At 35.1% G+C, this 26,452-nt stretch overlaps 1 protein-coding gene across 4 annotated transcripts in view; it reads left to right on the top strand.

The window, feature by feature from the left end:
- TRIM23 (tripartite motif containing 23) overlaps nt 1-26,452 on the top strand; it is a 40,615-nt gene that overhangs the window by 11,828 nt on the left and 2,335 nt on the right. The window contains exons 4-13 of one of the 4 annotated variants that reach the window (XM_036020338.1): nt 2,256-2,534; nt 3,102-3,284; nt 6,096-6,311; nt 9,814-9,948; nt 18,307-18,436; nt 18,976-19,086; nt 20,397-20,521; nt 23,097-23,202; nt 23,534-23,577; nt 24,499-25,360. In XM_036020338.1, coding sequence (XP_035876231.1) covers nt 2,256-2,534; nt 3,102-3,284; nt 6,096-6,311; nt 9,814-9,948; nt 18,307-18,436; nt 18,976-19,086; nt 20,397-20,521; nt 23,097-23,202; nt 23,534-23,544 — 1,296 coding nt within the window. In that variant the 3' untranslated portion in view covers nt 23,545-23,577; nt 24,499-25,360. Of the gene's footprint in view, nt 1-2,255; nt 2,535-3,101; nt 3,285-6,095; nt 6,312-9,813; nt 9,949-18,306; nt 18,437-18,975; nt 19,087-20,396; nt 20,522-23,096; nt 23,203-23,525; nt 23,578-24,498; nt 25,361-26,452 lie in introns of those variants that run through there. The other 3 variants (XM_028512616.2, XM_036020337.1, XM_036020336.1) reach the window with 3 other exon arrangements.

Genomic DNA, 26,452 nt, shown 5'->3' with positions numbered 1-26,452 from the left:
GTATGATACTGGCTGTATGTTTGTCATATATGACCTTTATTATGTTGAGGTAAGATCCCTCTATTCCCACTTTGCTGAGAGTTTTTATCATTAATGGGTGCTGGGTTTTATCAAATGCTTTTTCTGCATCTGTTGGTATGACCATGTGATTTTTGTTTATGTGGTGAATCATATATATTGATTTGTGAATATTGTACCAAACTTGCATCCCTGGGGTAAATCGCACTTTACCATGGTTTATGATATTTTCAGTGTATTGCTAGATCCAGTTTGCTAATATTTTGTTGAGGATTTCAGCATCTATGTTCATTAAGGATATTGGCCTATAATTTTGTTTTGTTTGTAGTATCTTTATCTGGTTTTGGAATTAAGACAATGCTGGCCTCATAAAATGAGGTTGGAAGTCTTGAATATTTTTGGAATAGTTTGAAAAAGAGAGGTGTTCTTATTTGAATGTGTGGTAAAATTTGCCTGTAAAGTCATCTGACTCAGGACTTTTTCTGGGAATTTCTGATTCCTGCTTTGATTTCATTACTTGATTTCATTGGTCTATTCAGATCTTCTTATTTTTCTGATTCAGTTTTGCAAGATTGCATGTGTCTAGGAGTTTGTCCATTATGCCCAGGTTTTCCATTGTCAGCATATAGTTGTTCATAGTATTTTCTTACATTCCTTAGCATTTCTGTGGTGTCAGTTGTTACTTCTCTTTCATTTCTGATTTTATTTACAATATTTGGGTCCTCTCTCTCTTTTTCTTGATGAGTCTGGTTAAAGGTTTGTCAGCCTTGTTTATCTTTTCAAAGGCCCAACTGTTTGTTTCATTGATCTTTTATACATATATAAAATACATATATGATCATATATTACATTATATGTGTGTAATATATATATGTCTATGTTATTTTTTCCTCTCTAATCTTTATGATTTCCTTCCTTCTACTTACTCTGGGCTTTGTTTTTTGTTCTTTTTCTAGTTCTTTTAGGTGTAGGATTAGATCATTTATTTGAGATTTTACTTCTTAAGGTAGTCCCATAATGCTATGAATTTTCTTCTCAGGACTGCTTTCACTCTGTCCCACAGATTTGTTCATTTTCATCTGTTTCCAGGTAGCTTTTGATTTCTTTTTTGACCTCATTGTTAACCCATGTGTTCATTTTTTATTTAATGTAATATTGTCATCTTTGCTGTATTTCCTAATTTTTTTCTGGAAAATTTTATACCAGATCTCTGTGTTTCAAATTATGGCCTTTTATTATTCAGTGAAAATATTCAGAGCATTCTTGATTATCTGACCTGTAAAATTTTTAAACTTGAAGCTTTTAATAATTTATGAAAATTAGAAATAATATGTAAAAGCTTATATATAATGAAGATTTTATTTACTTATTTGCTTAAATTAGTGGCTTTTAACCAGAATTGTGCAATAGACTCACCTGTCAAGCTTTAGAAAAAAGTACACAAGCTTTCACTTCATCTATAACCTATTAAAATAAGTATTTTTCAGGTTAGATTCTTGGTGCCATGGTTTTAAAAGCTTCATTGATGCTTTGATGCACACTCCTTGCTATCTCAATAGCATTTGTGCTTTTCTTCTTTCTATGCATCATCATGACACATAATATTTACAGCAGTGGGTATGTGTAATATTTAATGTCAATGTTTTTAGTCTTAAAAATGACTTCTAACCTCTATTCAGTTTTTTATGTGTAAAGTAAGGGGATTTTGTGGAAGTTATCTTTACTCTGACTGAATCTATGAGAATAGTTTTATTTTTGGCCTCAAATTCATAGCATGAATTGATAATCAATTTTGGCAGTAGCTTCTCACCTATAGAAATTAATATTTCCCAGATGAGTAGTGAATGACCTATGTATTTAAGTACCCACATATTTTTCTTTAAAAAATTTTTTAAAATATTTATTTTTAGAGAGAGGGTAAAGGAGGGAGAGGGAGGGTGAATGAAAAACATCGATGTGAGAGATACATTGATCAGTTGCCTCTTGCATGTCCCCAACTGGAAACCTGGCCCAAAACTCAGGCATGTGTCCTGACTAGGAATTGAACCGGTAACCTTTTGGTTCACAGGCTGGCACTCGATCCACTGAGCCACACCAGCCAGGGCACCCATGTATTTTCATATAGAAAGGCTAATTAGTTAAAAAAAAGAACATAAGCTTTAATGTTTCAAAATTTATCACATTACTTATAGCAATTGGAGTTCAGTTTTAAGACATTAAATGTTTTTGTTTATCAGAGCATCATTCGTTGTGATGAAGATGAAGCTCATGTTGCATCGGTATATTGCACTGTATGTGCAACTCACTTGTGCTCAGAGTGTTCGCAAGTTACTCATTCTACAAAGACATTAGCAAAACACAGGCGAGTGCCTCTTGCTGATAAACCTCATGAGAAAACCATGTGCTCTCAGCATCAGGTGCATGCCATTGAGTTTGTTTGTTTGGAAGAAGGCTGTCAAACTAGCCCACTTATGTGCTGTGTCTGCAAAGAATATGGAAAACACCAAGGCCACAAGGTATGAACATTATTAAATTGGATGACTACCTAATTTGCTAGCCCAACATTTGTTTTCACTGACTTGGTTCTGTATGCTAAAAGTAGGGATTGAAGAAGAGTTAAATGATGAACAAGTTGAACTTGGTAGACTGAAAAGAAACAACAGATTTAATTTCTGGAAAACAACAGTTTCAGCACAGAGGCCTCATGATTCTTTAAAGAAAAATAACCTTCCAGTAGGAAACAGAAGATCTCTTCTTTATGTGCATGTTTTCATAATGCCCTGGTTGTGTTGATATACTTATGTCCATTTATGAACTACTGCTTGTTATAAAATTGTGGAGAGTCTCTTAGGTTCTTGTTTAGTAATAAATGGATTTATAAATTTTAAATCATTTCTTTGCAAGATGAATAGTTATTGGGTGAGAGCAAATTAGTGTTTTGTACGCTGTGCTTTTTATAAATGTGTTATAAAAGCCTCTTGTAGCTGATGCTTTTTTTATTAATAGGAATGATTTAAGTAGTTTTTTTATATCATTAGTCAAATAATAAGAGTTCCTTTATATAATTATGTTACATTTTATAGCATTCAGTATTGGAACCAGAAGCTAACCAGATCCGAGCATCAATTTTAGATATGGCTCACTGCATACGGACCTTCACTGAGGAAATCTCAGATTATTCCAGAAAGTTAGTTGGAATCGTTCAGCACATTGAAGGAGGAGAACAAATAGTAGAAGATGGACTTGGAATGGCCCACACAGAACATGTATGAATTTTTAAATTTTTTCTTTACCTTTTTACCCTTTTTCTTTCTTACCTTTCATCTTCTAGTATTTATTGAGCAATTATACTGCACTAATCACTGGAAAGAATTTTTATACAAAGTCTTTGTCTTCGTGGAACTTACAATCTGTCATGGAGAGAGAGTTTTGAGTATGGTAACTTTATTTTGCGGGAGGGAAGTACAGGATGCTTTGACAATGCATAGGAGGGGCAATAATTTAGATACATCAGGGAAGACTTCCCAGAAGATGTAATTTCTAAACTGAGATTTGAAGGGATTTAGTTTGGGAGATGTGTGGAGTGGGGAGTGAGTTGTTCCAGAGAGGGAAGCATGTGTTAAAATGCCTGAAAGCATGAATTGGACATATTGTAGAAACTTAACTGAGTTCACTATGGTTGAAGCTTTGAGTATTGGGTAGGGCAAGACAAGAAAAGAGGTTGGAGAAGTAAGGGCCAATCATTCAGGGTCTTATTAGCCGTTTTAAAAGAGTGTGGATTTTATCTTAAGGGAAGTGATGAGCCATTGAAGAATTGGCTTAAGAATAACATAGTCAGGTTTTCATTAAGAAAGGTTGCTTTTCAATGTAGAAAATGAATAGGAGTAGCAACAAGATTGGAAGCAGGAATACCTATTAGCAGTTGCTGGAATTATCCAGTTGAGAGATATTTATGGCCAATATTCTACTACTAGAGTAGTGATAATGGAGAGAGGTAGATGGATTTCAGATTGCGAAAAAGGAGAATAGGTAGGTCTTAGAGACTGATTAGTAATATTGATTGGACAGCTAACTTGTAGGGTTAGGCACGATGCCTAGATTTCTACTATGCCCAACTGGGTGGATGGTGATATGCACTAATGGCAGAGGAGGAAGAGTTTTTGGAGGGGATAATGGTACCAAAGTGATGTTTAATTTGGATGTTGAAGTGTTATTTCTGTGAGATAATCAAGAGGAAATATCCTTCAGTGAATTGAAGAGTGAGTGAGTGTGTCTCATTTTTAAGTTTGGCTATGAAGAGGAGGAAGGAACTAAGGTGGTAGTTATAGTTGCTTTTTAAAATTGAACTGTAGCCCTGGCTGGTGTGGCTCAGTATATTGAGCACCAGCCTGCGAACCAAAGGGTCACTGGTTCGATTCCCAGTCAGGGCACATGTGTGGGTTGCAGGCTGGGTACCCGGTGGGGGATGCGTGAAAAGCAATCACACGCAATCACACGTTGATGTTTCTTTCCCTCTCCTTCTCCCTCCCTTCCCCTCTGTCTAAAAATAAATAAAATCTTTTTTTAAAAAAACTGAATTGTAGAGAAAAGAATCTTTTCAGCTGGGAATATAAAATACAAGGACAGACAAAATGTAATGTTTTTTTTGGTTAACCAAAAAAATTTAAAGCTAAGTCATTGGTGAATAATGCTAGAACTACTCTGTCAAATATAGTAGTCATGTAGTTATTTAAGTTTAAATCATTTAAAACTTAAATGAAATAGAAAATTTAAAATTCAGTTTTTCAGTTTCACTAGCTATATTTCAAGTATGTGTAGCTAGTACCTACCATATTGGACTGCACAGACATAGGACATGTCCATTATCAGAGAAAGTTCTATTGGATATTGTTGTGCTAGAGTGGAAATATTTTATTCATTCTTTCAGCAAATATTTATTGAACACATGTCAAGTGTTAGACACTCTTCAAGCTGAGGAGACACCACTGTACAAGTCAAAAAACTCTCTTTTGCAGAGTTTACATTCTAATATGGGGAGAGAGACAATAAATAAGTAAAATACTTATGGCAGAAGTAAGGTGCTTTGGAGAAAAACAAGGGAAAGGGGGAATGCACTTTTATATGGAGTATTCAGGGACACATTCCCTGAGAAGGTGACACTGAGCAAATACCTAAGGAGATGAGAGAGGGAGTCATGCCAATGTTTGGGAGAAATGCATTCCAGGCAGAGGGAAAAGCAAGTGGAAAGGGCCCTGAAGTTGGAATGTGTGTGGTGTGTGCTTAAGAAACTGTGAGGAGACGAAGTGTAGCTAGAATAGAATTATTGAGGGGTCACAGAAGGAGTTGAGGTCACAAAGGGCCTCATAGGTACTTGTTATTTCTGCCATGAATGTTCTTTCTGAAGATGCTCATGTGGTTCCCTCCTTACCTCCTTCAGGTCCTTGCTCAGAGGTCCTTTTCTCAGGGAGTGTGTCTTTGAACACTGCATATAAAAGACTTTGGCATTCACTTTGAGTGGAATGAAGAGTTTTGAGCAAAAAAATAATTACCTTTCTGACTTACCATTTTAAAAAGATCATTCTGGCTGCTTGATAGAGAATGCACTGTAGGGGGCAGGGTTAGATCTGGTGAGACCAGTTAGAAGACTATTACAATAATCAGGTGAGAAATGATAATGGCTTGGGTCAGGTTGATAGAGGAGAAGGTGATGAGGCATAATTAGGTTCTGTATATATTCTGAATTCTACAGAATTTGCTGAGGAACTAGTTGTGGGATAGGAAAGAAGTATTAAAGATGACTCTGGTTTTTTTTGTCTTGAACAACCTGGTGATAGTGTTCCCACTTATTGCGGTGACTAGGTTTCGAGTGAGAGAGAATGGAGATTAGGTATTCCATTTTGCTTGAGATTCATTTCAGTAGTTACATATCCAAAGACTCTGGTCTAGGGAAAGATCTAGTGTGGGGATACAAAGTTTAGAATTTTTAAAGATATAGATAGTATTTGAATTTTCTTTATTTTATATATATAATCTTTGTTATGGTTATAGTTGTTTAAAACTTATTTTTATTTTCTTAGGTACCAGGTACTGCAGAGAATGCCCGGTCATGTGTTCGAGCTTATTTTTCTGATCTACATGAAACTCTGTGTCGTCAAGAAGAAATGGCTCTAAGTGTTGTCGATGCCCATGTTCGAGAAAAATTGATTTGGCTCAGGCAACAACAAGAAGATATGACTATTTTGTTGTCCCAGGTTTCAACAGCCTGTCTCCATTGTGAAAAGACTTTGCAGCAGGTAGGGATTTAAACATGGGAAGGACATAGTTTAAGAAGGAGGACTTATAAGGTTAATAGATAATTACCAGAGATACTCACTGATCTATTTTATTACTTTAATAAATATTTTTATGTTTTTGAGGGACCCCCACAGAACTGGAATTTATTTATAAAAAATTGTGTACTTGTTCTTACATGTTTAAAATTTAGTCATCTTCAGAGTACTCTCCCATTTGATGCAGTACACTTATTGAGATGTTTTCCCACTGCTCAAAACAGTTTTTGAACTTGTCAGTTTTGATGCCTTTTAGTGCTTCTGCCTTCTTCTTTTGTTTGTTTTACCTCTTTCATATGAGCAAAACATTTGCCTTTGAGGACTTTTTTCATCTGGGGAAACAAAAAAATTCACTTAGGGTGAGATCGGGTTGATAGGGAGGGTGGAGCATGGGGGTCATACAGGTTTTGGTCAAAAACTGCTGGCCACTCAGTGGGGTGTGGGCAGGTGTGCTTGGAAATCATCCATCATGAAATGGGCAAATGTGTTGAAAGAGTCTTGGTTTTAGCAAAAGCCTTTGTTACCCAGTTTGCAGATAATGTACTTTTAAAATAAATTATATTTAGGGCTATTCTAACAAAAATGTCAGTCTTACTCATTTCTGTTTTGGATATGCATAGGGCAATATAAGGCTAATTATTGCCCTAGGAATTCCTGATAAGTTGTAGTCAACCTTATCATTACTGATTATTGTAAAGCTAAACTTGTTACCATTGTGGATTTCTCTTAAATATCTAATTAGACTTATCTCAATGTGGCTAGGCTGTAACTACATCAGTCTTGAGCTGTTGTTTATTCCTTATTACATTGAATTGTAACAATTGATGTGTATGTCATTTATTAAGTTGTCATTGAGTTTCAATTTTATTCTTTTATCTTCTGCTTTGTGATGTTGGAACCCTATAAACCACTTGTCTCCTTTGCCAGCTGGCGCCATGTTAGTTTAGCCTCTGCCAACAGGGACATGAAAGGCACTGGAAGGTGGAGATGGTTTCCTGTAGGTCCATTAGCTTGGGGTCCCTGTGAATGTCATTCCTCATATGAGGAGACCTGAGTTTGACCTCCGTGGGGCCTTTCCTGTAAGTTTCTAGCATCTCTCCTTTATTCCCCCAACCCTGGGGGTGGTAGCTATTTCCATGATACCTCAGAGTTACTTTTATCCTTTTGGTTACCTAGTTAATAACTACACCTAGTTAGCACTTCTTCATATTAAGTTCTTTCTGTTCACATAACTAGTGTGGTTTTTGTCTCTTGATTTGAACCTGAATGATACAGGATGCATATTTTCCCTAGATATTGATAGGATGCATCCTGTTTATCTTAATATTTCTAAATTCTTTGTATCTAGATAGAAAGAAGTGAATATATACTTGTTCAGATGGGTAATCAAGCTACACAGCAAAATCAAAATGGATCATGTTCAAATCATATTTTCTTAAAAATTTCAAAGTAGTTTTTTACCTACTTTATTGGAAAGTATGTTCATAGTTACTGAAATATTAGAAGTTTTTAGAATTTCTGAAGCATAGTTTCAAAGTGGCTGGTAATTGTGAATGATGTAATATTATCTTACTGTGCTAATGCTGATGAAATTGAAGTCTTTGATTCCTTCTTCATGAAGACCTGTTAGTTTTGTTCTGATTTTTGGCCACAGAACCCTAACTCCTATCAATATTCTTAAAAGTTCCTGCCATAGAGATAAGTGAACAGATGAATGGATGGAGCATCACACATTTATTACAGATTTTGAGAACAAAACTTAATCATCCCTCCCCTCTAAGTTCAAGGCATGATGCTGAATAATGAGGATGTATCTTCATTTAGCAAATATGTATTGAGTGCATACTATATGCTATGTACATTCTAGATCATGGGCTATATCAGTAAACAACACAAGCAAAAACTATAGTCTTGTGGAATTAACATTCTAGCAAGAAGGCAAGCTTTATTTAGATAACCATATCTAAATAAGTAAATTATATAATATATGAAAAAGTGATGAGGTAAGGAAAAAATAGAAAGTGTGAAAGTACAGCAAATTGCATTATTAGTCAGGGTAAACATCTTTGAGAGAAGATTTAAGCAAAGACTCAAAGGTGAAGGAGTTAGTTCAAGCCCTTTTGGGAGGAACAGCATTCCAGCAGAGCAAATGGTTAGAGCAGAAACCGTGGGGCAGTGTGCCTGGTCGGTTTGAGGTACAGCAAAAAGAGGCTACTGTGGCTGGAAAAGAGTAAGCAGAAGAGGGAGTGATAGAAGCTGAAATCAGAGGTAATAGAGATTATATGTAAAGAAAGCTGTGAGCCATTGGAAAGATGTCAGTTTTCACTGATTGAAATAAGGAAATCATGGGGTTTTGAGCACAACAATGACTTGATCTTACTTGTTAGAAGGATCACCCTGACTGATGTGTAAAAAATAGATTGAAGGAGGGTAAAGATAGAACGAATGAGTTCAGCAGTTGGGAGGCCGATGTAGAATTCCAAAGTGAGAGAGAACAGTGGCTTGGTTAGTGGCAATTAGAAATGCCATTTCAGGATATCCAGTAGGACTTGTTGAAAGGTTATATATATTAGAGAGGAGAAGGCAAGAATGACCAACGGTTTTGTTCTGAGCAACTGTAATAATGGAATTTCTGTCAACTAATATGAATATGCAACAGTGACCAAAAAATCAACATCATCACTGCACTTGTGGAGCTTACATGTTGTTGGGAGATCTCTGTCTAATGAAGAACATACTGGCACATGTGTAGAATATCCGGAATGCCATCTGAGGAACTGGAAAGTGTTTGACTTTGAGGAGAAGGCCTGCGGATCTAGAGTGAGAGGGGTGCTTTTCACAGTCTGACCTATAGTCCTTTTGTCTTTCCTTTTCCTTTCTTTTTTTAACTAATAGATACATATCTTAAATATTTTAAAATTGTCTTTTATAGAAGTACAGCATAAATACAGGAATGTGTTCATTAGTGTTCAGCTGGCTGAATTTTCAGACAGGACAATATTGTATAACCAGCATTCAGATCAAGTAACAGAATATTACCAATGCTTGAGAAGCCCCTCAGACTTTTTCTTCTAGTAACAACCTGCCTTTTCCGTGAGGATAAACTACTGTCCTGACTTCCAATGCATTCTTTATTTTTGCCTGTTTGGTAATTAATATAAATGGTACATACAGTATGAACTCCATATGTTTTTTCTTATACTCTACATTATGTTTGTAAAATTCATATCATCACATGTAATTGTGGCTCATTCTCATAGTAGTATATTGTGGTACATTTGTGAATGTACCACAATATATTCATTCTTCTGTTGATAGGTTCTTAAATTATTTATTAATGCCTGATTGTTTTTATACTACTCAAATTTGCATTTAAGTTAACTTTGAATACTGGAATGTTAATGAAATGACATCTCTTTTTTCCTTATGTAACTGTTTATAAGAAATACAGTCTTGTCTTTCCTAGGATGATTGTAGAGTTGTCTTGGCAAAACAAGAAATTACAAGGTTACTGGAAACATTGCAGAAACAGCAGCAGCAGTTTACAGAGGTTGCCGATCATATTCAGTTGGATGCCAGCATCCCTGTCACTTTCACAAAGGTAATACACTGTACTTCATTTCAGGTTTCTCTTCTAACTAATCATAATTGTTCACATTCCATGATAATCATCTTGAAAAGACAACTAAGAAATTCATGAATCATAGAAGTTTTAAAAATGTATTAATGTAGACTAGAAAGGGATATAAGGAATCTCCCTGTACACATCACTCACTAACAATTAAAACTTTTAAATTTCATGCCTCCTTTCCCCATTCCCTTTTCTGTATGCAGTCTCTCAGGTTATTTTGAAATAAATCCCAACATATTTAATCTAACACCACATCATTTCATCTGTGAAATTTTTTCATGTATATTTCTAAAAGGTTGGGACTCTTTTTTAGTATACTTTATTGATTATGCTATTACAGTTGTCCCATTTTTTTTCTCCTCTTTATCACCCTCTACCCTGTGTCCCTGCCTCCCTCCAGCATTCTGCCCCCCACTTCCCCACTCAGTTCATGTCCATGGGTCATACATATAAGTTCTTTGGCTTCTCCATTTCCTATACTGTTCTTAGCCTCCCCGTGTCTATTTTGTGCCTACCAATTATGCTTCTTATTCCCTGCACCTTTTCATCCCATTCTCCCCTTCCCCACTGATAACCCTCCACATGATCTTCATGTCTGTGATTCTGTCCCTGTTCTAGTTGTTTGCTTAGTTTGTTTTAGTTTTTGTTTTTTAGTTTCAGTTGTTGACAGCTGTGAGTTTATTGTCATAAAAATGACTGTTCATATTTTTTATCTTCTTTTTCTTAGATAAGTCTTTTTAACATTTCATATAATAAGAGCTTGGTGATGATGAACTCCTTGATCTTGACTTTATCTGAGGAGCACTTTATCTACTCTTCCATTCTAAATGATAGCTTTGCTGGATAGAGTATATCTTGGATGTAGGTCCTTGCCTTTCATGACTTGGAATACTTCTTTATAGCCCCTTCTTGCCTGCAAATTTTCTTTTGAGAAATCAGCTGATAGTCTTATGGGAACTCCTTTGTAACTGTCCCATTTTCTCTTGCTGTTTTTAAGTTTCTCTCCTTATCTTTAATTTTGGGTAATGTAATTATGATGTGCCATGGTTTGTGCTTCCTTTGGTCCAGCTTCTTAGGGACTCTCTGAGCTTCCTGGACTTCCTAGAATTCTACTTCCTTCACCAGATTGGGGAAGTCCTCCTTCATTATTTGTTCAAGTAAACTTTCAATTTCTTGCTCTTGTTCTCCTGGTAACCCTGTAATTTGGGTATTGGAACATTTAAAGTTGCCTCAGAGGTTCCTCAACCTCTCCTTGTTTTTTTGAATTCTTGTTTCTTCATTCTGTGCTGCTTGGATGTTTATTTTGTCCTTTTGTTCTAAATTGCTGATTTTAGTCCTAGTTGGTTCCCTGTATATTTTCCTTTATTTCATTTTGTATGGTCTTCATTTCTTCCTTCATTTTGCAACCAAACTCAATAATTTCTGTGAGCATCTTTTTTACCCGTGTTTTGAACTCTACATCTGATAGGTTGTCTAGCTCCTCATCGCCTAGTTCTTTTTCTGGACTTTTGATCTGCTCTTTCATTTGGGTGATATTTCTTTGTCTCCATGTACCTGTTACATTGTAAGGGGTAGAGCCTTAGGTATTTTCCAGGGTGAGGCAACCCACTTCATGGCATGGTGCTATATGCATGGGAGGGGTCAGAGAGGGAACAATGCTGCTTGCTTGGCTCTCGCCCCACTTTCCCATCACTTCCCTCACTTCCTACAAGTGGATTGTGCCCTTCCAGGTGCTGATTCGCATGTGGGTGGTTTAATGTATGTTCTAGGACCCCGCAGGTCTCTCCAACAGACTTTCCTGTGAGACTGGGTGTTTCCCCTGTTGCCACAATCCCCACAGGGTTTTACAGCCAGAGGTTTTGAGTCTTTAGTTTTCTGTGCTGAAACCCTGGGTTTCGAGGTCTGCCTTACTCCCCAGTTGTTCCTCCCAGTTTATCTGTGTGAATGTAGGACCCCTGGTCCACCACATTGGGGCAAGTCCTCTCTGCCGTGGTATGCCCATCTCCGCCCCTCCTACCCGTCTGGATGAATGTTTCTTTAATTCCTTGGTTGTTGGACTTCCATGCAGTTTGGTTTTCTGGCAGTTCTGGTTGTTTTTTGTTTCTAAATTGGTTGATATCCTTCTTTTGGTTGTGCAGGGAAGTGAAGTGTTTCTACCTACATCTCCATCTTGGCCAGAACTCTGGTAAGGACTGTTTTTAAAAACAAAATACTGTTATCACACTTAAAAATTTTAACAATAAATCTCTAATACTATCCATTATCCAGTTAGTATTCAGATTTCCCAGATTGTTAAAAAAATTTTTTAAGTTCCTCTTATTTTTGAGATAGAATCCAAACAAGGCCTATACTTGTTTCATATATTTTAATCGTTTTTAAAGTAGATTCTCCTAGCTTACAAAGGTTAATGTGTTCCATTTTGCTTTTTATTTTTAGAGATTAAAAAAATTAATATTGTTTTATAATTATGGGAAATGTTTACATGGTCCAGAGTCACATCTGCAAAGCAAGGTTCATTCAGAGCAGCCTAGTCTCTCCCTGACCCCGTACTCTTTTCCTCCCTTGCCCATAGAAAACCATTAAGAATTTCTTCTTAATTTTAATCATCATTTAAAAATATAAAGAGAAGTAGTTGTATATTTATCTGTATACTTCCTGCATGTAAAGGTAGAATACCTTACATATTTCTCCACTTTGTCCTTTTTGCTCCACTTTGTCCTTTATCCTGGAGAGCACTCCACAACAGTACACAGCGGCATTTTCTGTTCCTCTTCATAGCTGCAAGATACACTATTGTGGGGATGGACCACATTTTTTTATTATGGCACAAAGCACATAATATAAAATTTACCATCCTAACCATTTTTAAGTGTACAGTTTGATATTGTTAAGTAAATTCACTTTGTGTGAAACAAATCTCCAGAAGTTTTTCATTTTGCAAGACTGAAACTCTATACCTTATGAACAGTAACTTTTCCCCCTACCTTACCAGCTCCTAGCAACTTTCTGTTTCTTTGAATTTGATTACTGTAAATACTTCATGTAAGTGGAAGCATATAGTATTTACCTTTTTGTGATTCGCTTATTTCATTTAGCACGATGTCCTCAAAGTTTATGTCACAGAGTGTGACAGAATTGTTTGCAATGTAGCACATTTTGTTTATCCAGTCATTCATTGAAGGGCGTTAGGGTTACTTACACCTCTTAGCTGTTGTGAATAATGCTGCTGTGAACATAGGTGTGCAAATATCTCTCTAAGATCTTGCTTTCAGGTTTTTTTGGATGTATATCTAGGAGATTACTGGATGATACTGTAGTTTAATTTTTAATTTTCTGCGAAAATGCCATACTGTTTTCTATAGTTGTTGCACTATATTATAATGCCACGAGCAAAACACAGGGTTCTAATTTCTCTACATTTTTACCAACACTTGTTTTTGGTTTGGGGTTTTTGTTTTTGTTTTGTTTTTTAATAGTAGCCATCCTAATGGGTATGAGGTGATATTTCCTTGTGATTTTGGTTTGTATTTTTCTGCTGACTAGTGATATTGAACATCTACTCACATGATTTTTGGCCATCTGAAATACCGTTTGGAGATATTTTGTGTAAGTCTTTTGCCTGTTTTTTAACTGAGTAATTTGTTTTTTTTGTTGTTGAGTTGTAGAAATTCTCTGTGTATTCTGTGTATGAATCCATTATCAAGATACATGATTTGCAGATATTTTCTCCCACTACCGAGGGTGCTTCTTCACTCTGTTGACTGTGTTCTTTGATTCATAGAAGCTTTAAGGATCAAGAGTCCCATTTGTCTATTTTTGCTTTTGCTGACTGTACTTTTGGTGTCATATTGCGGAAATCATTGCCAGATCCAATGTCATTAAGCTTTTCCCCTATGTTTCCTTTTAGGAGTTTAACAGTTTTAGGTCTTATGTTTAGGGCTTTAATCCATATATTTATAAGCCAACTACTATTTATAATTGTTATATCTTTTTTGTAAATTTACCCTTTTCTCATTATAAAATGACATTCTTTCTCTTACAGTGGTTTCTGACTTAAAGTCTATTTTGTCTGATAGAATAGCCATCCCTGCCCTTTTGGGTGTGATTTGCATAGAATATCTTTTTCCTGATAGATATAAAATGAGTCACTTGTAGACGGCATATTGTTGGATCTTGCTTTTTTATCCATTTAGTTAAACTTTGTCTTTTGATTGGGGCATTAAATCCATTAATATTTAAAGTAGTTATTGCTAAGTAACTCACTATTGCCATTTTGCTGCTTTCTGTATGTCTTGTCTCTCCTTTCCTCCTTTACTGCCTTTTTTTTGTATTTTACTATTTCATAGTGACATGGTTTGATTCCCTTTTCATTTCTTTTTTTCTGTGTATTCTATGAATTTCTTGTGTTTACCATAATTACATAAAACATCTTAGTTCTAACATTCTATTTTTAAATGATTACACTTTAACTTTAGTTGCATGCAAAAACCCTATTTCACCCCCACACTTTGTTATTGATGTCACAAATTCCATCTTTATATATTGTATACCAATGAACAGTTTTACAGTTCAAAATGTTTTCTTTTTATTTTTCAATTACAGTTTACATTTGATATTTTTATATTAGTTTCAGGTATATGAAATATTTTTGTTATTTTAAATCCATAAAACTTTATGTGCCAAAATTACAATAATATAGGTTACTGTTTGTTTACATATTTACATTTACCATTTTATTATTTCATATGTGTTTGTGTTTCTATCTATCATCCTTTTATTTCAACTTGAAAGACTCCTTTAACATTTCTTTTAGAGCAGATCTAATAGTTATGGCTCCCTCAGGTTTTGCTTTTGTGAGCAAGTTATTTTCTTAATTTAACTTTTTAAAATTTATTGATTTTAGAGGAAGAGAGGGAGGAAGGGGAGGAGAGTGGAGGAACACTGATTTGTTGTTCCATTTATTTTATTCATGTATTGGTTGATTTTTGTATGTGCCCTGAGTGGGGATTGAACTCACAATTTTGTCATACCGGGATGATGCTCTAACTAGCTGAGCTACCTGGCCAGGGCTGGGAAAGGACAGTTTTGCCATACATAGCATTTCATGGTAAAAAGTTTTTTTTTTCTTTTTTTAATTAATATTTTATTTTTAAATTACAGTTTACATTCAGTATTATTCTGTATTAGTTTCAGATGTGTAGCACACTAGTTAGAAAATCATGTACTTTAGAGAATGATCCCTCTAATGCTTCCAAGTATCCACCCACCTGGCCCCATACGCATTTATCACATATTCTCTATGCTGTAATATACATCTCTGTGATTATTCTTTTCTGTGATTATTCTATAACTACCTTTGAACTGCTTAATCCCTTCACCTTTTTCACCCAGTCCCCTAACCTCCCTCCTCCCTAACAACTGTGAGTCTATTCTGACAGTTTTATTCCTTTCAGTATATTCAATACATATATCCTCCTTCTCCTTTTGGGCCTGCAAACTTTCTGCTGAAAAATCAGCTCATAATCTAATGGAAGCTCCCTTGTCTGAGATGAGTCACTTTTCTCTTGTTGCCCTTAAGATCCTCTCTTTGTCTTTGACTTTTGGCAGTTTGATTATAATGTGTCTCAGTATGGATCTATTTGGGTTTTTCCTAGTTGGAATGCATTGATTTAGAATTTTTATATCCATTTCTCTCTTCAGATTGGGAAGTTTTCAGTCATTATTTCTTCAGGTAAGCTCTCTCTGCCCCTTTTCTTTCTCCTCTTCCTGGGACTTGTAATATACATATTGGTCTCCTTGCTAGTGTCAAATACATCCTTTAGGGTTTCTTCCCTCGTTTTTCTTTTTTCTCCTCTGACTTGATGATTTCAAATGACTTATCTTTGAATTTGGTGATTTTCTCTTTTGCCTGTTGAAGTCTGCTATTGAAACTCTAGTCAACTTTTTCAGTACAGTTATTATATTTTCAGCTCCAGAGTGCTAGTTATTTCTTGAAATTTCTCTTTGTTGGTATTCTCATTTTGTCCAATCTTTATTTTTTTAATTTTACTCATTTGTCTCTGTTTCTTTTACCTTATTGAGTGTCTCTCTTAAATGTATTTTAAATTCTTGGGCAATAATTCATAGATGTGAATTTTTTTTGTTGGTTGACTTTTTTAACTTTCTTGAAATGATATTACATTTTTGGAAGTATATCTAAAAGGATTTAAAATTTTCTCATGAATAATTTTATAGTTCCAAGGAAACTGGTTTCATGATAGGAAATTGTTCATTTCTGTTTGCAATCTTGTCTTTGAACTGAATTCAGAACTTATACAGCTCATTTTAAAGGTGGAAGTTTGGGTGGCATGCCCTGTGGTCCCTAGCATATATGTTTTCCATAGTTGTCGTTATGGTAATGATGATTTATTACTTTTGCTTTTGCTGTTTATTCTTACTCAGATCCTAGTATACCTCTCCAAAATATGAGATAAAAAATGTAACAAATACTATTCTAAAGTATGCTATTTCTTTACACAGATCCTAATATACTTCTCTGAAATATGAGATGAAGAATAGAACAAAATATTATTCCAGTTTTCTTACAAGTATGAATTTCTCACACATATAAGCTAAAGTGTTTTTTTGGTTGTGTTTTTTAATTTTATCTTAATTGTTGTTGCAGTACAATTTTCTATCTTTTACTCCCATCCCAACCCATCCACCCAGTCCTTTCCTCCTCCCTCCCAAGATCTGAATTTTTTTCACAGTCAGTTTTTAGAATTTTATTTTGTCCTTTGATTAGGTCAAGTTTTCCTGTTTCTTTTATGCCTTGTCATATTTTGTTGAGATTTGGGCATTCGAATAAACAACTACCTCTCCAAATCTTTATGAACTAGCTTTGAGCCTGGGAAAACCTTTACCAATCAGCCCTACAAGAGATCCTAGACTTCTCAAGTCTTTTCTGGGTATATCATTTCTTGGCTTGTCTCAAATTCTCTAATCAGCTTGCCCCTACATTTTCTCAGAGGCCAGTAATCTCTCATTCTCTCTGCACAACAGCAGCTCCAGTGAGCCATGTCCTTGCCTCTGTTTCCACTGGCTTTCAAATTATGTTGCTGAGTGAGATAATGACTGGTCTGTATCTAAGGCAGCCCCCAGATAAGCCAGAATATTGAATGCTCAGTAAATTCTTATGTTCTGTCCTGGTATGGGAGTTCTCCTCCTACTTACATGGTACTCTCCCCAGTTGGGCAGGGGCACACATTGGTGTGCAGAATTCTGTGAATTCTCCTACCATTTTGTTGGAATCCCTTCTTGGTTTTATGTTGGCCTGGGTATTTTAGCATTACAGCTGGTCTCTAGTGTTCTCACAAAGATATTCTGGTCCATAGATCGTTTTATTTCTGAGTCTTAGGGCTATCCTGAAGTGTATATTTGGGAGTGAATGAGAACATGCAGATGAGAGGGAATTTGTGTCATAAAAGAAAAGTGCTAAAATGAGGAGGCAAAATAATGAGTACTGACACTTATATGGTACTTACCACATTCCAGGAACTGTTGTAAGGACTTTTGCATGTATTTAAAAAAATAATCCATGCAAAAATTATATAAGTTTGGTACTATTTTAATCCTTCATTTACAAATGAAGGAAGTGAGGCAGAGGGGTCATGCAGCTGGTAATATATACAAGTATGTTCATTGCTCATTCTCCATAATATACGAAATATAGAGATGACCTAACATCTGTCATTTGGGGATTGGTTAATTGTGGTTCATGGGATATAATGAAGCAAGTGAAAGAAAAAGGTAGGTCTTTATGTTCTGAAATGAAAGGATTCCATAATAGACTGTTGATTATAAAAGCTAGTTGCAATATGTTTTTTAAATTTAGCTTTTTAAAAAGTATATTTGTTTTATTTGTGTATATCAACCAGTATGTGCATAGGAAAGTGTCTGGAGGGATACACATGAAATTGTTGGCTGGACATTTCTGGGAAGTGAGCAGCAGTTTTCATTTTCAATTAATATATTTAGCACAGCATAAGAAAACTTATTTAAAGAAGATTCAATTGAGCAAAAAAATCTTGAATAAGTGGATATGTATTTTTTATTTATATGAAAACAAATTAGTCAGTTTTACTAAGGGATTTAGCAATAAGGAGTGATTCTTCTCTCTTGAGATCAGATTCAAGGTGTTTTAGGCAATACAACTCAGATTTCTCAGATTTTGATGGGTTGAACAATGAGGAGGAGGAATAATTAACAATGAGATTTTATAAATAAAAGTATAAATCTTAATGTTTTCTAACTCCGTATCAAAAGATTTAAATTTTTTTAAAATTATAGGACAATAGAGTTCACATTGGACCAAAAATGGAAATTCGAGTTGTTACATTAGGATTAGATGGCGCTGGAAAAACTACTATTTTGTTTAAGTTAAAACAGGATGAGTTTATGCAGCCTATTCCAACAATTGGTGAGTATGAGTATTGCTTTTTACCTTATGGACCTTTTATTAACAAACCCTAGTTCACAGCTGAGTTTTGCGGATCTTATTTTATGCCAGTTTGGCATGGAGATGGGCTTTTTTCTTGCTCTAAGACATCAACATTCCAAAGGAAAAAAGCAAAATTTGGTGGCTTTGGGATTGAAATGTGGATGGTAGGATAATAGGGAACAGAGTATTGGTGGGACAGTTGGAAAGGAGTGAAGGATTGGTGCCCCTGGCTGAGGGTCAGGGGTGAGAGGGTGGTAGTGGTACAGAATTGGCAAGTACTTGGGTTTCAGGGTCCTAGGGACTCTAGTGACGCTTTAGAGGGCTAACGCCTGGGAAAGGTGCACATTTCCCGTGATGGGTTGTTGAGAGTGGAGTTGCGGGGCAGCGGTAGGTGTCACTGTTTGAAGGTAACACTGTTTGAAGGTAATTTGTAAATTGCAGTTCTAAACGGGGTTGCCTTGTGTTTGGTGTGTCACTCATTGTAAGTTCAGTATTAAAGTAACTGTTTTCTAAAACAGGTTTTAATGTGGAAACTGTAGAATATAAAAACCTAAAGTTCACTATTTGGGATGTAGGTGGAAAACACAAATTAAGACCATTGTGGAAACATTATTACCTCAATACCCAAGGTAAGAGGGGAAGAAATGACATCTTAATTTTTCAGATTTTTAGGATGCCAGTTTTCAGTATATTTATTTAATTAATAAAGCTGGTAATTTAAGCCTTGATTAAAGAATGACTGTACCTTTGAATATTGGTGGTCAGCCCCACATTTAAAAAAATGAAGGTGGAAAGATTGGGATATGTACTTTGGTATATTTCATGAAAAACTATAATTATAGCATAAAACAATACTTAGATTAGATATGTGGAAAGTTAAGAGTACTTACCTCTTGCTGCTCTTAGCAGTTAAAGTGTATTGTTAGTTTCGTGAGCATGATTGATCACAGTATTGTGAAGTATAAGCAGAATTTAGGTGTATAGTTCTGCTCAATTCAGTATTTATCCCATCGTAATATCTTAATAGCTCCATTTGCATTCACAGTTGTTATATGAAGAAAAACCTACAATGGTTGGCTTTTGACTGAACTGTGGCATTTCACACATATTCCACCTTGCATTTATTCACATCTGGGCCCCGGCGTGCCTCCTGCACTCTAACACGGAGCTTATGTTTATGCCACCTGTTCCACATGTTGTCCTACTTTCACTTTGGGGCTTTAGATAGTGAGTTTAGTATGAGACAGTGCTTAATAGGAAAAAAATGGAATTTTAATCATGAGGAAAGTCATCTTGGAAAGATAAAATGGTGATTTATTTATGTTTAAAGAACTGTCTTGCCCTGGCTGGCGTAGCTTGGTGGATTGAGTGCGGGCTGGGAACTAAAGTGTCCCAGGTTCGATTCCCAGCCAGGGTACATTCCTGGGTTGCCGGCCATGACCCCCAGCAACCGCACATTGATCTCTCTCTCTCTCTCTCTCTCTCTCTCCCCCCCCCCCCTTCCCTCCCTAAAAATGGATGAATAAAATCTTTAAAAAAATAATAAAATAAAATAAAAAAATAAATTAAAAATCATTAAAATTATTTTTAAAAAAGAAAAAAAAAAGAACTATCTTTTGGTTAAAAAAGTAGTAATCAAAGAACAGGTAGCCTCAGTAAGTAGATCATGATAGGTACATTTTCATTCATTAAGAGAAAATATCAATTGATATACACAGCAATTTGTTTTGGGTAGAGCAGGGTTAAATCTTGTTATAGAGGGGGAAATGAAAGCTGAAAAGTTACACTACATATTTGAGATCATATTGTTAATTATTGCTTCTGTAGTAATAGGCAGCCTTTCTGTGCCCATAAGATAATAATGGGAGCGTGAAAATATTTTTTCCGTTTACTGAAACTTAATAGGTACTGACTGATTTTTTTGTTGTTTTGTTGGTAGCTGTTGTGTTTGTTGTTGATAGCAGTCATAGAGACAGAGTTAATGAAGCACACAGTGAGCTTGCAAAGTTGTTAACAGAAAAAGAACTCCGAGATGCTTTGCTTCTGATTTTTGCTAACAAACAGGTAATGCATTTTTATTTTAGAATGCTTATTTTAGTAATCTTGTGCATTTCACATCATAAAGTGGTTGGAAAGATTTAAACAAGTAATTAGTAGATATTTATGAAGTTTCTGATATATATTCTGAGTACAGTCTGTGAGGAAGGTGCTGTGCTTTGTACCTTAAAAGTATTGAAAAAGAAATAAGGTCATTGATGCTCTCTGGAAACTCCAGTGTAAGTAAACATATAAGTGAATATATATGAGATTCTAATACAGAGAAAATTGGTAAGTAACTTGAATAATTTAACAAATTGCTATGGCAAATTGGAGAGAGAATAATTCTAAAGGTGACATCTTGTAAGGTTTATAAAAAAGTAGGGTTTGTGTTGAAATTATGGTAAGTTGAAATTATGGATAAGACTTTGAGTCAGTATATGAAGGGAAAAACATTGTAGGCAGAGAAAACAAAAGTGTATTTAGGGAGCATGTAAGTGAGGAGCAGGTAGTGGATGAAGAAATCTAGAATAACAAGTGAGGCCACACTGTGAAGGCCTGACTGTCCCAGACTGAGAAATTTAAGTTTTATTCTATGACCAAAGGAGAACCATCTAAAGGTTTTTGGACTAGTAGGTTATAAGATCACATCAGTGTTTTAGACAGCAGTCCTGGGGGTAGGATGCAGAATTAGAGCAAGGGACTAGAGACAGGAAGATGCAGTAAATTGCTGCAGTTATTCACCTGAGAGAGGTAACAAGACCCCTGTTAGAGGAATAGATAGGTGGAAGCAGAGTGAAGACGTTTAATAATGGTAGAATTGTTAGAATTTGGTGACCAAATGGGAAGGATGAAGGACAGGATGAGGGGAAGATTTGTAGACCCTGAGCCTAAGTTTCTAGGAGGGTGAAAATGGTTTAATGGGTGTAGCCACTCAGATGTCATAAAGAGGAGTAGGATGAGAAATACAGGATTTTCTCCTTAATTAAAAAAAAAGGCCCTAAAAAAGCCGATATGCTTTGCTGTACTAAAGATTAAAGACATACAAATAAGAAAAGTAAAATACCATTTTCCAACTATCATAATGTGAAAGACAAAGGTCTTTTGACTGTTATGTGGTTATTAAACTGAGACGTTTTTCTTAGAGAGCATTATGGCAATAACTGTCAAAGCTTTTACCCTGAAATTCTACCTCTAATAATATGTCCTACAAACAAATATCCTAAAGTCATCCTGCAGATGCTTTTGCAAATGTACAAGTTCTGTCCAGGAGGTATCCAGCCATGTAATATGAAAAATAGATACATTTATTGAAGAAGATAAAAGAAACACTGTACATATAGGACAATGACACCTCAGTCCCCTTCAAAGTAGGCACCTTGGGACATCACATAGTTCTCCCAGTTGCCATCAGCTGCCCTGTCATCTTTTTCTCAATTTCATCGAGGGTCTGAAATCTCTTCCCTTTCAAAGGTGATTTTAGTTTTGGGAAAAGCCAGGAATTGCAGGGCACCAAATCTAGGCTGTAGGGGGGCTGAGTCACCTGAGTGATTTGATATTTCACCAAAAAACTCTGCACGAAACATAATGCATGAGCAGGCATGTTGTAGCAACGAAGGTGCCAATCACCAGTTGCCCATAGCTTCGGCCTTCTGAATCATCCAAATAGTTTCCATGGAGGAATGTTTAAGCTTAATGCAAAATTTGATGTATATTTGTTGCTGTACTCACTCAGTCATTTTGAATGTGATGGCCACACAGTACACAAGTTCACTCAATGTTGTCTACTGTCCCCACTGACTAGTACAGTGAAGTCATCATTGTTCACACATGTGCATTCCAGCCCACTCTCCTTGACTGCCAGGTTACATGGATGTCACACAAACTGTTCTTGTTATATTAACAATGGCTGGAATTTTTCCCGACCTCATGTCTGTAAAAATATGTATGTATGTGTATGTATTTGTAATAGCACATAAGCACACAACTTAACCTGAATATCCAGTATAGGACTGGTAGAAAATTTTGCTGCACCTACACAACAGAATGCAGTTCAGTTGTTAAAAATAAGCGGGCAACCTGTTTGTCCTGATAGTGGGAAGTTATCTATAGTCAACATGTGTGTTAAGTAAAAACAAAAAAAAATGAGCATATTCCTATTTGTGCATGGAAATTTTCTGGAAAAATATGAAAGAGCTTATTGATGGTTGCTTCTGGGAAGTGGGGGGGTCAGAATAGTAGTAGTTTAATAAACTTCATTTTACAAACCCTATTTTTAAGCTCTTTTAAAATTATATACACATTAGGTTTTTTTTAATTGATGCATCATAATGACTCAGGCAATATTTTTCACTCAGGCTTCATGGCTTATATTGATTTCATTGTAAGGCTATTCTTATAAACATATGTGATTTTAATAAAGCTTTACTTTTTAATAGTCTTATTAATTTCAGAATAATTACTGAAAGGTGAATCTAAGTTTTTAGATTAAGCTTTGGTTAGAATGGTGGCAGTACAATTCTCTGTAAGTGGTAATAATTAGAAAAATTATAGTATTGATGGACTGAGTTTTTAAAAATTCTCATGTGTATGTATCTTTCAGGATGTTGCTGGAGCTCTTTCAATAGAAGAAATCACTGAACTTCTCAGTCTTCATAAACTGTGCTGTGGCCGCAGCTGGTATATCCAGGGCTGCGACGCGCGAAGTGGTATGGGACTCTATGAAGGGTTGGACTGGCTCTCACGGCAACTTGTGGCTGCTGGAGTACTGGATGTTGCTTGATTATATATGCAACAGTTGTTTCAAGTTTTGTGGTCAAGAGTTATTTTGCACATAATATGTTGTAAGAAATTCTGCATCTCAAGGTAGTTAATTTAGAATACGTATATAAAAGGAATATTGGATTGGGAGATCACAATATTGCTTTTAAAAATATTCTGTAGCAAACTTAAATATCTGAATAGGTTAAATTGGATTAAAAAGGGGTTCCTTGAGTATACATTTTTTTTAAATGTGCATTTGTTATTTGAGTTTTTCAGATTATACGTGACCCATATATTGGGAAAGAAAGTTACAGAGAAGGGTAAGTGAAGGTTTGTTCTTACTGCCAACTGAGTGCCTAATGGAACCTCTGTGAAGCAAGTGAAGCATAACTTGACTTTCCACTGAACTTTGGCAGGTTTAGTAGTAAGAATGGCAATGACTTGATGAAAGAGAATCCACAAATTGCATCTTTGGGTAATAGGTTACTTTTATCTTTAGTATAACAGAATACCTTTAATATTAAGACTACAAGCTATAGAAAATTAATATTTTATAGTGTTTTACTAAAACTTTCTCCTAAAGCATTTTGTATAAAATCCAGTGAGTCAGAATGAAATGTTGCTTAACTAAGTCTGTCAAATTAGTACTAACCTGAAGAATTAATAGTAAAACTGTGAAAGTCACTTAGGTTCTAGTTGAACTTCACTTATGAAAGACCCATTTCCAGGGCTGAACCTGGATGTATTCCTAGGTCAGAGTTCGTAATTGGTTTTTCTATTATTTCAGCATACTCAAGTATTACTTAGTGTTTATATTTCAAATAATATTGTATCCTTAGTGAGAATCACTGTATGTAAAAGGTATTAAAAAACCAGGGCTGGCTTTACATAAAAGGGAGACATCTTAAGTAGAAAGCTACCTTTACCTAAGAGAAGTCATTTAAACAATAGGGAATGATTTCCCAAAATAAGTGCATTTATCTTCAGAGTAAAATATGGTCAAGGCTCTTTGTGACAAGGCCTTCAAGTTACTTAAGGGAAAAAGCATGTCCAAGGAAGGAAAAGAAGAAATGTTGAAAAAGTTTACACTTACTGTGTAGTGTTGTGAGTGAAAGTTTAAAAATTTTGTGCTTTTGTTGTTTTTCATTTTTTAAGGATATTCCCTTACTATGGCAGTACAATTTATTAAACATAGCTAGATTGGATTTCATGGTTTTTTAAAAGTACTTTTTATATTTTAGGATGAAGTTGAGTCATAAATCTTAGTTGAACTACTGTGAGGACACTGATGTGTAATGACAAGATGTGATGTGGTGGTACTGTTTTGGTTCACTGTCTTCAAATATATTTTTAGTTTAAAAACTTTTAGAAAACAAAGCATTACAAAAAAGTCCAGTGTTATGGGCAATGTGTAAATAAATATAATTATACTGTCCTTTATTTTTCAAGTAAAAGGTCATGCTGTTGCAAGTGTAGTTTGTGCATATAAGTAATATTTCTAAATTAAATTATTTAATATTGGACTGATTGCAATAACTGTGAAAAAAAGTAGGTATTACATTTGCCTGTGAGCCGTTGAACTGTTTTCTTTACTAGGTAACTGAAAGAAAAATGTCTAACACTAATATGTAAACTTGCTTTTCTTGTAAATTATTAAGTGTATTTCACCAATTTTGTTAAACTTTGTAATTCACATTCTTAGCATATTACTAAACACAATTTAAAAATTGTGCTTAGATCTGATTATAATGTATATAACAGTGGTGTTTCCGTGTAATTTCTTTTTAAGAAATATTCTTCTTAGGCTGTTACTAATATTTGTGGTTGTACTATTTCACTAATGATTAGTTAAGATTGTGCTAGTTCCGTCTGGGAAATACCAGATTTAAGAATGAGAGAGACATTTTAAGTACAGTCTATTAGACTGTTAGGATTTGATTCCTAGCTTTGAATTTCTGTACTAGGCCTACATATTACTGTATGAGTTTTGTAAAGCAAGTTTTTCAAGTGTATAGCCCAGGTCTGTAAATCTGGAATGCTTTACAATCACAAGACTACACATATGATCAGTATAGAGAGCAATAAAATTTTAAAATCCTTTTATAGAAGTCCTATCATTATTCTAAAAATCCTGTTTATTGAACCATTTATTTTGAACTAGTAGTAGTGCTAGTAACCAATTTAAAGTCATTTTTGTGCTGTGGTTAAGACAAACAAATAATAAAATAGGGTACGGACCCACATATCAAATTTGAAATGTAGTTTAATACTAAACACTTAGAAACAACTTATTCTGTATTTGCAGTGTCTGTCACAGTTAAATGAGTATTACAACCCCAGTGTTTTGAAAAGAGCTAGAAGTTTTCAATGAGCCAAGTCTATTACTTTTTTAAAATTTAAAATTAACCTTGTTTCATTTGAGAACATAGCATGTTTTTAATTTTTAATTTTTAGAGAGAGAGGAAAGGGGAGGGATGGAGGGAGAGAAACGTCAGTAGGCTGCCTTTTGCACCCCCCAGCTCAGGCATGTGCCCTGACAGGACCAGCAACATTCAAGTTTGTGGGATGATGCCCAGCCCACTAAGTAACACCAATTAGAATGCAAGAACATATAGCATTTTAAGCAATGGTCTTAGAAAATGGCTCGGAAAACTTAGCTGTAGCCTTTGCACTAAAATTGCTAAAAGAAAGACTTTTTATGTAACATTGAGCTACTTCTCAATTTGCAAAGTAGGAACAGGGAAGAAGAAAACTACTTTTCTCCTAAATGAATGAGTGAAAAGGACTAATGTTTCTTCCTAATAATTTAGAACATACTTTTTTCCCTTGCATTTAATATTCAAAATAATTTTTTTTGTTTAAAACATACTTTCAAAAAGACATCTGGCAATTTATGTGTTTAGGTTTACTGATAAACATGTGACATAGAATGGAAAAATTCATTAATCCAAAATGATTTTTCACTCAAAGCAAAATCATATTTTGAGGAAAATGAAGCGTCACCTCCACTTGGTGGCAGTATTACCAAAAATTTAGGTTTAGTCTTTTAGGAATGAATACATTGCTAGGTAGAGAAGTGTAAACACCTAAAATTAAGAAGAAAAGGGAAATGACACAGTGAAAAGTCATTTTATGTCCATCTTCAAGTTTCTACTTTTTAAATGGAGGACACAGTTTTAACAGAACAATTTGGCA

This window comes from Phyllostomus discolor, chromosome 3 (genome assembly GCF_004126475.2).
Source record: "Phyllostomus discolor isolate MPI-MPIP mPhyDis1 chromosome 3, mPhyDis1.pri.v3, whole genome shotgun sequence".
Classification (NCBI taxonomy): domain Eukaryota; kingdom Metazoa; phylum Chordata; class Mammalia; order Chiroptera; family Phyllostomidae; genus Phyllostomus; species Phyllostomus discolor.
Note: the sequence above shows the minus strand (reverse complement) of the source record. Positions and strands in the feature narration are given on the sequence as shown.